A 17,372-nucleotide genomic window follows, 5' to 3' on the forward strand; every position below is an offset into this window, starting at 1 on the left:
TCTCTCTCTCTCTCTCTCTCTCTCTCTCTCTCTCTCTCTCACCCTCTCACCCTCTCTCTCTCACCCTCTCACCCCAGCAATGACTTCAGTTGTATGGTTGCAGAAGAGTATCTACACTTCTTTAACTTCAAGGGTCTTGCTGTGGACCAGGCTCTGAGGTGAGGGGTTCAGACTGACTGACTTGTTCAACTCGAAAAACAAACACGTTTTCCATAAATTGGTTGTTGATGACTGGATTTCTAGACATTACAAACATTGTTTTGGATAAGTTGCCTTAAAAGGGATGCTGGGCTTCATTTTGTGTTCCATTGATCCAGTCACTGTAGTTAGTATATGGTAATACTGCTCTCTGGTGGCAAGTTGAGTGATGGCAGCTTAATAGGCCAATAGTGTTTATAGCACATAAATAACACACTCCTAAATCAATTAATCAAGGGCTTGGTGATTAATTAAGTAGTTGAATGAGGTGAATAAGTGCGTAATGAGGTGCGTTTCTGCTGGTCTGGAACCTAAATATTGCCAGCCTGAGGATACTGGATACTTGATTGGGGTTGAGAAACAGTGTAATCCTGCTTAATGTGTGTGTATGTGTGTTCCAGAGCCTTTCTCAGACAGTTTTCCCTGATGGGGGAGACTCAGGAGAGAGAGCGGGTGCTGGCTCACTTCTCCAGGAGATACCTGCACTGTAACACCAAACTTATACCCTCTGAGGGTAAGAGGACAGTACTGTCTAATGTCTACTATAGCTATTATAGAAATATGACAGCTCAGTCGTCATGTTAATAGATGCAGTGGTACTTTACTTTACTATTTATATAACAAATATTTTACCTCACTACATTCCTGTTTTCTCCCCAATTTCGTGGTATCCAATTGGCAGTTACAGTCTTGTCTCATCGCTGCAACTCCCGTACGGACCCGGGAGAGGCGAAGCTCGAGAGCTATGCGTCCTGCGAATCACAACCCAACCAAGCCACACTGCTTCTTGACACAATGCCCACTTAACCCGGAAGCCAGCTGCACCAATGTGTCGGAAGAAACACCGTACACCTGGCTACCGTGTCAGTGTGCACTGCGCCCAGCCTGCCACAGGAGTTGCTAGTGCGCGATGGGACAAGGACATCCCTGTCGGCCAAACCCTCCTCTAACCCAGACGACACTGGGCCAATTGTGCCGCTGCCCTATGGGTCTCCCGATCGCGGCCGGCTGCGACAGAGCCTGTACTCGAACCCAAAATCTCTAGTGGCACAGCTAGCACTGCGATGCAGTGCCTTAGACCACTTCACTACATTCCTAAAGATAATAATGTACTTTTTACTCCATACATTTTCCCTGACACCCAAAAGTACTTAAGTTATATTCTGAATGCTTAGCAAGACTGGAAAATGGTCCAATTCACGCACTTATCAAGAGAACATCCCTGATCATCCCTACTGACTCTGATCTGGCGACTCACTAAATACACAAATTTAAAAAACATGAAGATTGTGCCGTCTGGTTTGCTTAGTATGATCAATTTGAAATGATTTATACTTTTACTTTTGATACTTAAGTATATTTTTGCAATTACATTTACTTTTGATACTTAAATATATTTGAAACCAAATACTTTTAGACTTTTACTCAAGTAGTATTTCACTGGGTTACTTTTCATTTTCTACTAAGGTATGTTTACTTTTACTTAAGTGTGAAAATTGGGTACTTTTTCCACCACTGAATAGATGGATATGTTTCTTCCTTATCCAGATGGTGTCCATACCTTGACCTGTGCCCTGATGCTGCTAAACACAGACCTGCATGGCCATGTAAGTAGAATTTAGTCTCTGTGTGTGCGTGCGTGTGCACGTGTGTGTGCGTGCGTGCGTGCATGCGTGCGTGTTAGGTGAGTTCAGCCTAGAGTTTAGAGTAGAGACAATTTTCAGAGATCCATCCCCCCAGGCTCCACTGACTCAGTACAATGGTAGTTATGGGGGAAAAGCCCCAGACTGATCAAAGGCTGATCTGGGACCAGCCTCCTGATTACAATGTGCTCCACACTCTATCATAAATCCAGTCCATCTCAAGCTGTAGACTGATTTCAGTATAACTCTAAATCTAGGCCATCTACAGCTGCATGGTGTGATGTGCAGCCTCTACAGATGACTACAGGTAGTTTAGTCAAAACCGTTTATATTATATGGAAATATTCAGGTCTGGTTGAAGGGGCTAGAGCTAGCTGGATGAAAAACCCACTCTCTCTATTGAGAGATGCCAGGCTGATATACAGCCTTCAGTGTATTCATCCCCCTCAACTTATTCCACATTTTGTTGTCTTACAGCCTGAATTCAATATGCATTCAATATATACTTATGTAAATGAGATATTTCTGTATTTCATTTTAAATAAATTTGCAAACATTTCTAAAAACATATTTCCACTTTGTCAATATGGGGTGTAACACAAACAAATTTGGAAAAAGTGAAGAGGTATGATTACTTTCTGAAGGCACTGTAGCGCTGTGCTTCATCATCATCATCATTCATCATCGTAGTCACCAATGTCGTCATCTTCTTCTTCTTCATCGTCATCAATGGCGTCATCCTGATCATCATCATCATAGTCTCCAGCATCTTCTTCTCCCTCTTTATCGTCATTGACTTGCTCTTTTCATCAACATTTCCGCTATCTGTGAAAGTCCTCAGCCTGAAGTGTCTCCACTTGCGCTGCCGAATAGCTCGATTTTTGATGGCAGGACTGAGTAAGACGCTTCAGGAGGGTGGTGACGTGTGTTTGTGAGGCAGAGGTCCTGGGTTGAGCCTCGGTATGAGCCGAATCAGAAGGAAGTGATACTCGCTAAGCAAGCAGCGTGAAGTCCTTTGCACAGTCTTCCTCTTAACACTCTCAGCTCATCAGCTAGATTAAATCATTTGGATGAGGTCCCTGAAAGTAATTTCTTCCCATAACATCCTTCAAAGATGAATTCTAATATAGCTGTCAGAGAGCTGCAGAAGGTCTGATGAATTATAAAAATCTGTGAATGTATTTGTGGTTCAAATATTTTTGATGACTGATATTAGTGATACTTTTAAAGATTATATATATATATAGCATAGTAGTCTCGGAAATCCCAGAGCTAGGGCGACAGTACTAGGTCTGGAAATTATGTAGGATTGTCTTGGCCAATTCAGGGAGGGTGCTCTTCAGACAGACAATTCTTCCAACAAATCACAAGTTTGGCGTAGACGGGCTTCAAAATAATCCCCTCTGAAACATGACCGAGGTGGACACGCAATGTGGACACAGATGGCTAGGCACATTTTTTCCACAGTCAGTCAGTGGTTGTAAACTTGTAATGCTAACTTCGTGGCGCATGCAAACTACTCTCCTGCAAAATACACTCATTGAATATATCCTCCGTGAGCTCCATCTAGCTAACTACCGGAAATGTTTATAGCAGAGCTCTGGACGGATGTTGAGGCACCCAACTCCGCCCTTTCGTCTCTCCCAAATTGACGTTGGCTTAAGTACAGACATGTACTATATGCTGGAAAATTGGTACATTGTGGGAGGCAACCCGTCTGTCTAGAGAGACTAATAGCATAGAGTAAGTACTGTGTGTCATATTTTTCAGAACATTGGCAAAAGGATGTCCTGCACACAGTTCATTGGTAACCTGGAGGGTCTGAATGAGGGTCAAGACTTTTCCAAAGACCTTCTGAAGGTGAGTCACTGTACTGTACATTGCTATAAACACACACACAAGCACACACACATACACACATGTGCTCATGCACACAAGCACACACACACTGATGCACATGTATGCACACGCACATGGACACACAGACACATGAACAGACAGACACACGCCACTGCGAGTGTGTTTGTGTGTCCTGCTGAGTGCTCTGTGTTGTCGTGCCATGGTATTCTGTACAGTAGCTTGGCCAAATGGCCTCCATGTGTCCCCTGAGTACACCTACCACGGCTCTGCCTCGGTCACCATTTCCTGTAGCATACTTCGGCATGGCGCGGGGCGGGGTGTTGTGGGTTGGTGGAGGCTAATTGTTATGTTGTCTGTAAGACATACTGTACCTCCCCTCCGGGGCATCTGCGCTCAAGATCAGACAATATTAGATTATGATATTAGGTTATTCCTGTTGTGGGCAACATAATGGGATTAGGCCCATCTGGGGGACTTAATTTAGAACCCACAGGCACACTAGTGGATGCCAGATGAGCTAAATCAGTGGGTTGCCTGCTGTTGACATGGCTAATGATGATGCGTTTTATTAATTTTGTCTGCAAAGCGTTCCCTCAACACAATTCCCCAGAGCATAAGTCAACAACTTGTAATGATGTATCTATAATACATGAGAGGGAGAAAAAGAGGCATGGAATATTTTTCGCCCAGAAATTAAGGGTTAGGAATTCTAAAACGACTGCTTTTTGCTGTGAGAGAGCGAGAGAGACATAGAGAGACAGACAGAGTGTCAGGGTTGTGTGCGGAGAATTATCGGAGTCAAGCGCAGGACACAGGTGTTGAGCGAAACCACAGTGTTTACTCACGATTAATGGCAAAAATTCCACAAATGGAAATAATCACAAACACAATGTATAAACCACAACCACTAACGCACAAACAATCACGGACAAAACAGAAATGAAAKCCAGAGGGTTAAATAGGGAACATGATAGGGGAATTGGAACCAGGTGTGATTAATACAGACAAAACAAAACGAAACTGAAAAATGGATCGATGGTGACTAGAAAGCCGGTGACGTCGACCGCCGAACACCACCCGAACAAGGAGAAGGACCGACTTCGGCGGAAGTCGTGACACAGAGAGACATAGAGAGATATAGAGAGAGACAGAGAGAGAGAGAGACAGAGAGACTTCGTGTTGCCACAAGTAAATAGCAACCAGTGAAGAACAAACACCATTATAAATACAACCCATATTTATGTTTATTTATTTTCCCTTTTGTACTTTCACTGTTTGCACATAATATGACATTTCTAATGCCTTTATTCTTTTGGAACTTTTGTGAGTGTAATTTTTCCTGTTAATTTTTGTTTATTATCTACTTCACTTGCTTTGGCAATGTTAACATACGTGAAATTGAATTGAGAGAGAGAGACATAGAGAGAGAATGACATTACTTTCAGACCACAGCAAAACTACAGCCTACTTGAACAGAGCAATACTCAAACATGAGGCATCAAAGCCCAACAAACTGCATGCTATTAAGAAATGCTATAGATTAAAGAAATAGTGTAGAAATCTACCAAAGAACAATTGGCCAAAAACAAATCCAATCCCCCCTAAATGACATTCTGGGCAAAATGTTTATTGTAATAGTGAAGGTGTAAACTTAGCAGTTGAATGCCTGAACAGTATATTTGTTATATCAAATGTAAAAAAAAAATACTAGCAGAAAACCGGAAAAAAATTACAGCATTTATAAGGGCACAACGCAAGACCCAAATGCAGACACAGGAGGAAGATGGTAGAGCTCCAACATATATTATAACAAAGGGAGTAGGCAAAAGCAGGTCGGGGACAGGCGAGAGTTCATAAACCAGGTCAGAGTCCAAACAGTACCAGACGATAGGCAGTCTCAGGTCAGGCCAGGCAGGGGTCAGAAACCAGATCCGAGTCCAAAACAGTACAAGGGGATAGGCAGGCTGTTAGTCAGAACAGAGTGGTCAGGCAGGCGGGTACGGAGTCAGGACAGGGAAGGGTCGAAACCAGGAGGACTAGAAACAAACAGAGACTGGGAAAAACAGGAGCAAGGAAAACCGCTGGTTGACTTGGCAAACAAGACGAACTGGCGCAGAGAGACAGGGAACACAGGGATAAATACACCGGGGATAATAAGCGACACCTGGAGGGGGTGGAGACAATCACAAGGACAGGTGAACCAGATCAGGGTGTGGCACCATTGAGAAATGGTTTGATGAAGAGTGCAAAAGCCTAAGAAAGACATGTAGAAACCTATCCAACCAAAAACAACGACCCAGAAAACCAGAACATACACCTTTATTACGGGGAAACACTAAAACAGTACAAAAATACAGCAAGAAAAATGAAGGAACAGCACATCAGAATGTGATGGAAGAATCACTTCTGGGAAAATTTGAAAACACTGAACAAACAACAGCATGAAGAGCTAGAAAAAGGGAGATGTATGAATTAAAACCACTTCTCAAACCTTTTCAGCCATATACTGTAACAACGAACCAAGAGCAAAAACATATACATGACAATTTACAAATCTTAGAATCAGCTATCAAAGACTACCAGAACCCATTGAATTTTCCAATTACATTGAGTGAACTACAGGACAAAATGCCAACCCTCCAACCCAAAAAGGCCTGTGGTGTTGATGGTATCCTAAATGAAATGATAAATATACAGACCACAAATTCAAAGTGGCTATACTCAAACTCTTCAATATTATCCTCAGCCCAATATTTGGAACCAAGGTCTGATCACACCAATCCAAAAAAAGTGGAGACAAATCTGACCCCAATAATTACAGCGAATGTGTCAACAGTATCCTCAACAGCACACTCTAACATTTCCTCAGTGAAAACAATGTCCTGAGCAAATTTCTAATTTGCTTCTTACCAAAATACCATATGACAGAACACATATACACTCTGCACGCCCTAATTGACAAACAAACAAAACAAAAGCAAAGTCTTCTCATGATTTGTTGATTTCAAAAATGCTTTTGATGCAATTTTGCATAAATTCATTCCAGACACCATTGCCCTAGAGCATACAAAGAATCACACATACCTCAGCCTAAACATCAGCACCACAGGTAACTAGCAAACATCAGCACCACAGGTAACTAGCAAACATCAGCACCACAGGTAACTAGCAAACATCAGCACCACAGGTAACTAGCAAACATCAGCACCACAGGTAACTAGCAAACATCAGCACCACAGGTAACTTCCACAAGGCTGTGAACAATCTGAAAGGCAAGAAGGGCCTTCTACGCCATCAAAAGGAGCATACAATTTGACATCCCAATTAGGATCTGGCAAAAAATACTCCAATCAGTTATAGAACTCATTGCCGTCTATGGCAGTAAGGTCTGGGGTCCACTCACCTACCAAGAATGAACTAAATGGGGGAAAAAAACAATTGAGACTCTGCATGCAGAGTCCTGAAAAATATCCTCAGAGTACAACGCAAAAACCCCTAATAATGCATGCAGAGCAGAAATAGGACTATACCTGCCCACTAATGATCAAAATCCAGAAAAGAGCCATTCAATTCCAGAACCACCTAAAGGAATGTAATGCCCAAACCTTCCATCACAAAACCCTAACCTGCAAGGAGATAAACACCTCAGCCAACTGGTTCTGGGGCTCTGTTCACAAATACAAACAAACCACACAGAGCACCAGGGCAGCAACACAATTACAAACTACTTCAAGACTGTTGGAAAAGCATTCCAGGTGAAGCTGGTTGAGAGAATGCCAAGCATGTGCAAAGCTGTCATCAAGGCAAAGGGTGGCTACTTTGAAGATTGTTTGGTTACTACATCATTCCATATGTGTTATTTCATTGTTTTGATGTCTTCACGATTATTCTACAATGTAGAAAATAGTGAAAATAAAGAAAAACCCTTGAATGAGTAGGTGTATCCAAACTTTTGACTGGTACAGTATATATAGATATATATATCAGTATTTCACTCAAATTACACAAGCCCACAAAAATTTAGAACACAAATCACATTTTGACAAACTCCCGTATCTGTTAGGTTGGAAGCAGTCTATCACAGTGCCATCCGTTTTGTCACCAAAGCCCCATATACTACCCACCACTGCGACCTGTATGCTTTCGTTGGCTGGTCCTCGCTTCATACTCATCGCCAAACCCACTGGCTCCAGGTCATCTACAAGTCTTTGCTAGGTAAAGCCCCGCCTTATCTCAGCTCACTGGTCACCATAGCAGCACCCACCCATAGCACCAAAGCCAATTCCTCCTTTGGCCACCTTTCCTTCCAGTTCTCTGCTGCAAATGACTGGAACGAACTGCAAGAATCACTGAAGCTGGAGACTCATATCTCCCTCACTAACTTTAAACACCAGCTGTCAGAGCAGCTCACAGATCACTGCACCTGTACATAGCCCATCTGTAAATAGCCCATCCAACTACCTCATCCCCATACTGTATTTATTTATTTATCTTCCTCCTTTGCACCCCAGTATCTCTACTTGCACATTCATCTTCTGCACATTATCACTCCAGTGTTTAATTGATATATTGTAATTACTTTGCCACCATGGCCTATTTATTGCCTTACCTCCCTTATCTTACCTCATTTGCACACACTGTATATATACTTTTTCTACTGTATTATTGACTGTATGTTTGTTTATTCCATGTATAACTCTGTGTTGTTGTATGTGTCGAACTGCTTTGCTTTATCTTGGCCAGGTCGCAGTTGTAAATGAGAACTTGTTCTCAACTAGCCTACCTGGTTAAATAAAGGTGAAATTAAAATAATTTAAAAAATTTGTGAAATACCACAGTGTGCAATCCCAATAGCAAAATGTGTTACCTGCTGCCACGAGAAAAGGTCAACCATTGGGTCAGAAACACCAATGTGAATATAACCTATATCAAATCAAATCAAAGTTTATTTGTCACGTGCGCCGAATACAACAGGTGAAATGTTTACTAACAAGCCCTAACCAACAGTGCAATTTTTAAGTAGAAAATAAGTACTACATAAACAATAGATAAGTAAAGAAATAAAAAAATCTGTAAAATGACAGTGAAAATAACAGTAGCGAGGCTATATACAGGTGGTACCGGTATAGAGTCAAAGTGCGGGGGCACCGATTAGTTGGGCTAATTGAGGTAATGGGGGGGGGACACAATGCAAATAGTCCGGGTAGCCATTTGATTACCTGTTCAGGAGTCTTTTGGCTTGGGGGTAAATGCTGTTGAGAAGCGTTTTGGTCCTAGACTTGGTGCGGTAGCAGAGAGAACAGTCTATGACTGGGGTGGCTGGGGTCTTAGACAATGTGTAGAGGTCCTGGATGGCAGGAAGCTTAGCCCCAGTGATGTACTGGGCCTTACGCACTACCCTCTGTAGTGCCTTGCGGTCGGAGGCCGAGCAGTTGCTGTACCAGGCAGTGATGCAACCAGTCAGGATGCTCTCGATGTGGCAGCTGTAGAACCTTTTGAGGTTCTGAGGACCATGCCAAATCTTTTCAGCCTCCTGAGGGGGAATAGGTATTGTCGTGCCCTCTTCACGACTGTCTTGGTGTGTTTGGACCATTCTAGTTTGTTGTTGATGTGGACACCAAGGAACTTGAAGCTCTCAACCTGCCTATTTATTTCCCCCATCATTCGAAATACATTCTAATATTTGCGCATTGTCACAACACCGTACATAGTTTATGTAACATTTTAAATGTTATGCAATTTTTTTTAACCGCTAACATTATAATATTTAAAATGTTGTTTTTCTCTTGAAACTTTTTGTGTGTGTAATGTTTACTGATAATGTCAGATTTTTTTTTGGTCTTTGTTTTGTTTAATTTGCTTTATTGGTTTTTAGTTGTTGTTTTGTTTATTGTTTATTGCAATTGCTTAAACACTTTTTCCATGCCAATAAAGCCCCTTTGAATTGAATTGAATTGAGAGCGATAGAGAGAGAGAGAGGGAGAGCATAGGAATAAGCCCATTGACTTGGGGTAGCTTTTTTATTAATGCACCGTATAGATCCAGGAAGTCTTTTAAAATCAGGCTCTCCTGCCACTCTCTCTGACTTTCCTTTCTCTCTCGCCCTCTCTTTCTCTAAATCTCCAAATGTTTCCCCTGCCCGCTCTCCATCTCTCGATTCCTAAATCTTCTGGTCACTTTTTTTTCTCTATGCTTTGCTCTCGTTTTCTGTCTTTCTCACCTTTTGCTTTGTCACTGTAAATGCTCCCTCACCTACTTGCACTCCCACTCCCTCTTCTCTGCCCCAGCCCCCTCCTGGCTTATCCTTCAATCACTTCCTTCTGACTGAATGACTGTCATGCCGATTCCCTGTTATCTGCTTCATATTCCTAATCTCCTTCCCTCCTTTTCCTGCTTTCCCATTTCCCCCTCCATATCTGGAGTGTATCCCTGTTCAGCAGCAGAGTTCACATAATCATAATAATTTTCCATTATATACACACAGACACACACACACACACACACGTGGGCGCACTTGAATGCACGCACACACACACACATATATGTGCATGCATAGACACACAGATACAAACACACACACGCTGCTATGTGTCTCATACTGGGCCAACCTGAGCCTGACATCTGCACCAAAGGACTCAAAGTAGGGGCTCAATCCATCCAATTTCACTCATTCGCTCATTCTGTCTCTGTCTCTTTATTTCATGCTCTCATTCTGTCTCTCTCCACTTCTAGCTCTCTTAATGCTCTCTCTTTCTCACTAACTTTCTATCTCCTTCTCTCTTCCCCCTCTCTCTCTCGCTCTCTCTCTCGTGCCTGCTCTCGCTCTCCCTCTCGTTTCTGTTTTCAGTATAGCACCATTTTGCCAGCACCGCAGCACCACCCACCATGCCACCCTCTCACTCTTTGCCTACTCTCTTTCTCCTCCCTCCCTCCCTTTTTCTTGAGATTCAAAGTGTTTTATTTCCGGCAGTATGAAATAGCAGTGGCCCCCGGAGGAGGCAAACCTATGTGCTGCTCTTCTCTTCTCTTCTATCTCTGACATTACACTCTCTCTCTCTCACCATCTTTCTCTTACCCTGCTACAGTACTTCCATTCCTCAACCCCCTAATACTAAGCAGCTCATGGCCAGTCTTCTGTTTTTTCCTTACCCCCTTTCCCCATACACTCTTTCTCTCCTCTAGCTCTTTCTCCTTTCTCCTTGTGCACTCATTCTTTTATGCATATTTTATTTATTGCGAAGTAAGGAGGCATGTTGTATCGTTGTTTGTTTATTTGTTTATGTACATGTATATTCATGTTCAACTGTTTTATAGAGACTTTGTTTTGTATCTAAAGTACTGTAGAATCGAATATAAAAAATCACATAGATCTCATATCTCCAAAGATACATAGAGTATAGTATAGTATAGTATAGTCAAAACTGTTCGCTGCTCTGGCACCCCAATGGTGGAACAAACTCCCTCACGACGCCAGGTCAGCGGAGTCAATCACCACCTGCCGGGAGACACCTGAAACCCCACCTCTTTAAGGAATACCTAGGATAGGATAAAGTAATCCTTCTAACCCCCCCCCCCCTTAAAAGAGTTAGATGCACTATTGTAAAGTGGTTGTTCCATGGATATCATAAGGTGAATGCACCAATTTGTAAGTCGCTCTGGATAAGAGCGTCTGCTAAATGACTTAATGTAAATGTAAATGTAAGTATAGAGGTGGGTGAGGTGATAAACATGTGCCATATGTGGTACAGTATATGATGTACAATATAGCATGGAGAATACCTTTTGCATCCAAAATACTGGAAAAACACAAACGGATCACATTCAGTTATTGTTAAAGGAATTAGATTCCTATCTGTTCGTTAACCAATTTAATTATAACCAAGCAAACACTCTGTCAGTTTATAAGAATTTGTAAAGTTCTTATTTGCATAAAATAGACAAAGACCAGCCACCAAATTAATCAATAGCGTTTATTCTCGAGAGACTCTACTCAAAATACCATGTACATTAGTTTATATATCACACATAGCGTCATAGCGTCCTAAATGTCCCTCCTTCTATCCGACAAGAACAAAGCTGATTCAAAAGTCCATTCCAACACACTAACGCACATTCATTACACACTATATCTGGATTATCTCCTGAAGTCTCACCACAGTTGTATTACCACTTAGCTGACAGTTCCAGTCCCCCCCAGATACGGAAAACCTGGAGGAGCTTTCGCTGTCTTGTCTTATCTCCACAGAGTTATAGCTGGATCGGTTCAAACATAGGTTAACGAGTCTCTTTGCTTTCTTTCGGCACATACATACATTCCTTTCTTCCACAATGGTTATCATTTTTAATTACCCCTTGTCCATGCTACATAACCTCTAATCCTAATGGTTAAGTTTCTGGGTAGAATTATTTAATCATTTATCTTAAACCTTGATAAAATATCTTAACAGTTATACAGATTACAGACAAATGTGAGGTGATATTTTTGGGGGATTTCCATATGTGCTGTATGTTGAGTTAAGGCTGGGAGGGACAGAGGGGTACTAAACTGAACCCTCCAACTACAGCTGAAATCAGGAACCAGGTGGCTTATTTCATTCATTCTCTTATTCTCTCTCTCTCCTTCTTGCTCTCTATTTAACTCTCTAACTATCTTTCTCACTAACCTTCTCTCTCCTCTCTACCCTTCTCTTTCTCTCTCACTCTCTCTCCATCCCCCCTCTCTCTCTCACGCCCGCTCTCTCTCTCGGCACTGCAGCTTTCTCAGATTAAACCCAGTGATATGTTTGCAATTAACATTACAATAGAGGGACAGAATGGAGAAATCTCCTGTACTGTGCAACTAGCTGGCTATGGTGTCACACTTCTCTCAATTATTTTTGTATAAAAAACATAAAACCATGAAAAAGGTGACATGGCCGGTGGCCCATGGGTCTGTTAAGATTGTTTTTAAAGATTTTGGCTCAATTTCTCTGTTATACTAATCTATAATGAGCCTTTGACTGACCAGTGGGCAATGGCCGGCCCCCCTATCAAGATGGGCTGGCCTGGTTTTCTGATAGGCTGAGTTGAGGTCACGCAAACTCACATTCAAAGTAAACGCGGGATCAGCAAAGAGACCTGCTCCAACTCTGTCATCAGTTAGACAGCCAAGATCATGGATCGTAAAAAACAGAAAGGGTGCCTATAAACTTAGAAAGTGCACATTGTGCATGGTCACCTCACCCAAAATGTCATATTTTTGGGGCGGCTAAAACCATGATTTGGTCAAACAGTAAAGTGCATTATCCTAATGATTCCTGTAATTAAAGTGTCTGCCCAGCCCCGCCCCTGTACCTGTGCACTCACTGGGGCCTGCTGCTGTGAAAAACGAGCAACTCTCCTATCCCCACCAGCGCTCAAGAGAAAAATGCGTTCTGATCGTATAACATTTCAAAATGCAATTGCAGGATAAACACAGCTTTGGAAGCTTTGTCCTCTTGTCCCTGATGAAGAGAGGAGGGTGTCCGCTTTCTGTATGTACGGTTGAAGTCGGAAGTTTACATACACCTTAGCCAAATACATTTAAACTCAGTTTTTCACAATTCCTGACATTTAATTCCCTGTCTTAAGTCAGTTAGGATAACCACTTTCTTTTAAGAATGTGAAATGTCAGAATAATAGTAGAGAGAATGCTTTATTTCAGATTTAAATGATTTCATCACATTCCCAGTGGGTCAGACACTCAATTAGTATTTGGTAGCATTGCCTTTTAAATTGTTTAACTTGGGTCAAACGTTTCGGGTAGCCGTCCACAAGCTTCCCACAATAAGTTGGGTGAATTTTGGCCCATTCCTCCTGACAGAGCTGGTGTAACTGAGTCAGGTTTGTAGGCCTCCTTGCTCACCCACGCTTTTTAAGTTCTGCCCACAAACTTTCTATAGGATTGAGGTCAGGGCTTTGTGTTGGCCACTCCAATACCTTGACTTTGTTGTCCTTAAGCCATTTTGCCACAACTTTGGAAGTATGGTTGGGGTCATTGTCCATTTGGAAGACCCATTTGCCACCAAGCTTTAACTTCCTGACTGATGTCTTGAGATGTTGCTTCAATATATACACATAATTTTTCTGTCTCATGATGCCATCTATTTTGTGAAGTGCACCAGTCCCTCCTGCAGCAAAGCACCCCCACAACAAGATGCTGCCACCCCTGTGCTTCACGGTTGGGATGGTGTTCTTCGGCTTGCAAGCATCCCCCTTTTTCCTCCAAACATAACGATGGTCATTATGGCCAAACAGTTCTATTTTTGTTTCATCAGACCAGAGGACATTTCTACAAAAAGTACGATCTTTTCCCCATGTGCAGTTGCAAACCGTAGTCTGGCTTTTTTATGGCGGTTTTGGAGCAGTGGCTTCTTCCTTGCTGAGCGGCATTTCAGGTTATGTTGATATAGGACTCGTTTTACTGTGGATATAGATACTTTTGTACCTGTTTCCTCCAGCATCTTCACAAGGTCCTTTGCTGTTGTTCTGGGATTGATTTGCACTTTTCGCACCAAAGTATGTTCATCTCCAGGAGAGAGAACGCGTCTCCTTCCTGAGCGGTTTGACGGCTGCGTGGTCCCATGGTGTTTATACTTGCTTACTATTGTTTGTACAGATGAACGTGGTACTTTCAGGCGTTTGGAAATTGCTCCTAAGGATGAACCGGACTTGTGGAGGTCTACAATTTTTGGCTGACTTCTTTTGATTTTCCCATGATGTCAAGCAAAGAGGCACTGAGTTTGAAGGTAGGCCTTGAAATACATCCACAGGTACACCTCCAATTGACTCAAATGATGTCAATTAGCCTATCAGAAGCTTCTAAAGCCATGGCATCATTTTCTGGAATTTTCCAACCTGTTTAAAGGCACAGTCATCTTAGTGTATGTAAACGTCTGACCCACAGTTATTGTGATACAGTGAATTATAAGTGAAATAATCTGTCTTTAAACAATTTTGGGAAAAATTACTTGTGTCATGCACAAAGTAGATGTCCTAACCGACTTGCTAAAAATATAGTTTCTTAACAAGAAATGTGTGGAGTGGTTGAAAAACGAGTTTTAATGACTCCAACCTAAGTGTATGTAAACATCCGACTTCAACTGTATATGTTTTTTCTTCTCAACTCTCAATATTCAGCTCAATAGCAACCATTTTACAGCCAAGGTACAGTATTTGATATGGCTTTGAGACACAGTTTGGAGCGGCGTACGTGCGCGAAACGGGCACCGGCCATTGCGAGGGCATAGGCCTATTAGGCAACTGCAAAGTTTTTTTTTAGGACATTACATTTACTGTTGGATGAATACATGGCTACTAGCAGTGGGCATTATATTTCAAGTTAGCGATCTAGTTCATGTGTTTTGAGTTTCCACTTCCTCAGGTGTTGAACCCCAAATGAATTAGCCTATGCTATTAGTTAGTGCACATAAAGATCTCAATTGAACAACAATAAAAATCTGGAAATTCTGAAGTCCTATTATGACAGAAAAATAGAGCAACTATAGTTGCCCAAAATTCACGACAATCACTGGATTAGGGTTCACATCAAAATATCTTGAACCATGCATTACTGCTTGGACGTGTTAGATAAAAACAAACATATTTCTTGAATACTTCAGTAGTCTATTTATTATACTTCTTAATAAAGCACTATGAATTACTTTATAAGATGGTTCCCTGACCATATCATGGGCTGGTGCCACCAACTGTAAAAGTTAGTGGCACCAGTGACACGAGGGGAAAATGTTAGTCTGGAGCCGTGTAATAATAATTAGCACTTAGGATAGGTGTTGATTCAGAGGAACACATACAGTATGACGAGTACTAATTTGCAATATAGTCGAAGTCGTTAGCGTGGTTTCTATAACGTATAAGGCTTGTGGGTTCATGTGGGTTCATGTGGGTTCTAAGTGTTGAGATGAGCAAGTTCTAGATAAATGGTTGAAATAATTCCTGTCTCCCATCTCATCATTTTTGAATTGTTATAAAGATGTTGTTATGAATCCCCCCCAGACATAACAAAGATTGGCGACAAGAAAGTCTGAACCTACAGAAACTATTCTATCCAGAAGAAGTTATTTTTTTACACGTTTTTAACTGTTATTTTCCATGGTACAGTCTAGGCTAATGTTAGCACAGTGTATTGCTAGCAGAGGCAAGTGCATAGTTGAGCTAGCTAAAGGCCTGCACAGACTGTAAACATTTTGCAGTCTTATGACATGATTTTGCTGTCCCAGATAAAATTTCCCCGTCAAGGGAAATGTGACAGGGTCTAGGTCTGCCGATTAAGTACCACTACGTGTGGTCGTAGTCTCCGACAAAGTTTTGGCAGTGTCAGAAGCCAATCCCAGTGACTGACCAATAGTAACACGGTAGCACTGAGTATGATTATTATTGTGAATAGTCAGATGAATATAATAGTTTGATTTAAATGTTTACATACTTTGCAAGAAGAAAGATTTCCCTAATAATCTTGTTTACATGACACATTCAAAATCAAGTTACCCGATGGGATTTAATAAATGCACAAAATTGACAAAATAAATGTTCTACCACAAATGACTGTTATTTTTTGGGAAGCCTATTTGATTCTGAGTTCGGACATATAAAGTTTGTATGTGAAAACTATATCTAAGACACATACTTTTAGTTTTTCACTCGTCCATAAGCATAGAGGGAGGCTTGCGCTGCCTGTGCTGACAAATGCTAAGCTCAAAAACACCGCTGCACAAACATAATTTCCTGGGTCCGACTGTTGTACTCATCACCCAAGGCATCAGTACTTCGTTCACAGTATTTCCCATTATCAAGGGCCATATTCAAGGGATGTCCAATGTCACCTCTGTTGTTTGCCCTGGCGATAGAACCCCTTTCTATTAAGCTAAAGGCCACACCCTCAATACATGGTATCTACAGATGCGGACTGGAACACAAAGTTTCCTTGTATGCAGATTACTTGCTTTTATTTATCTCAGACCTTGAAGCGTTTGTCCCTGAGGGTAGGTTTGGTGTGTTTTCAGGGCTATACATTGAATTTCTCAAAAAATGAATGCTTTCCTATTAATGAATTAGCATTACAAATTCCACAGGATACTATTCCATTTTGTATGTCAAAGTCTGGCTTTAAATATTTAGGGATCAATATCACCCGTACCTTGTCTTCCCTCCATGATGAGAACTTTACTCCCCTGATTAACAAACTTAAACTGGACTTTCAGAGCTGGAGTATTCTCCATTTTACTTGAGCTGGTAAAGTGAATTGGATCAAGATGAATGTATTGCCCAGATTTCTGTATGTCTCCCTCTTTTTTTTACCAGTCTTTTTCACTTCAGTGGATAAGCTTATACTGTATATATTTTTCTATTGGGCGGTGGGAATCCAAGAATACGTAAAGCATTTCTCCAGAGAGATAAAACACATGCAGGACTAGCCCTTCCTAACTTTATGTATTATTCCTGGGCAGCGAATATACAAAATATTATTTACTGGCTTCCCACCCCAGAAGCTGACTGGTGTCAAACAAAAGCCAATTCCTGTTTCTCCTCCTCTTTGCCAGCCTTAGTCACCTTCAATCTCCCTCTTTCAGCTTCGCGCTACACATCCAATCCAAATGTTGTCAATATTTTTATATTCAAGGTCAGGCAAACTGG

At 41.6% G+C, this 17,372-nt stretch overlaps 1 protein-coding gene across 1 annotated transcript in view; it reads left to right on the forward strand.

Annotated features, from left to right (window-relative positions):
* Positions 1-10,442, forward strand: part of LOC139028088 (PH and SEC7 domain-containing protein 1-like) — a 12,181-nt gene extending 1,739 nt beyond the window's left edge. Inside the window, exons 3-7 of the mRNA XM_070444635.1 lie at positions 78-158; positions 600-712; positions 1,747-1,805; positions 3,612-3,701; positions 10,434-10,442. Of these exons, the coding sequence (XP_070300736.1) occupies positions 78-158; positions 600-712; positions 1,747-1,805; positions 3,612-3,701; positions 10,434-10,442 (352 nt within the window). The remainder of the gene's footprint in view (positions 1-77; positions 159-599; positions 713-1,746; positions 1,806-3,611; positions 3,702-10,433) is intronic.
* The last annotated feature ends 6,930 nt before the right edge of the window (positions 10,443-17,372 follow it).

The sequence above is a fragment of the Salvelinus sp. IW2-2015 genome, linkage group LG8 (genome assembly GCF_002910315.2).
Source record: "Salvelinus sp. IW2-2015 linkage group LG8, ASM291031v2, whole genome shotgun sequence".
Taxonomy (NCBI): Eukaryota; Metazoa; Chordata; class Actinopteri; order Salmoniformes; family Salmonidae; genus Salvelinus; species Salvelinus sp. IW2-2015.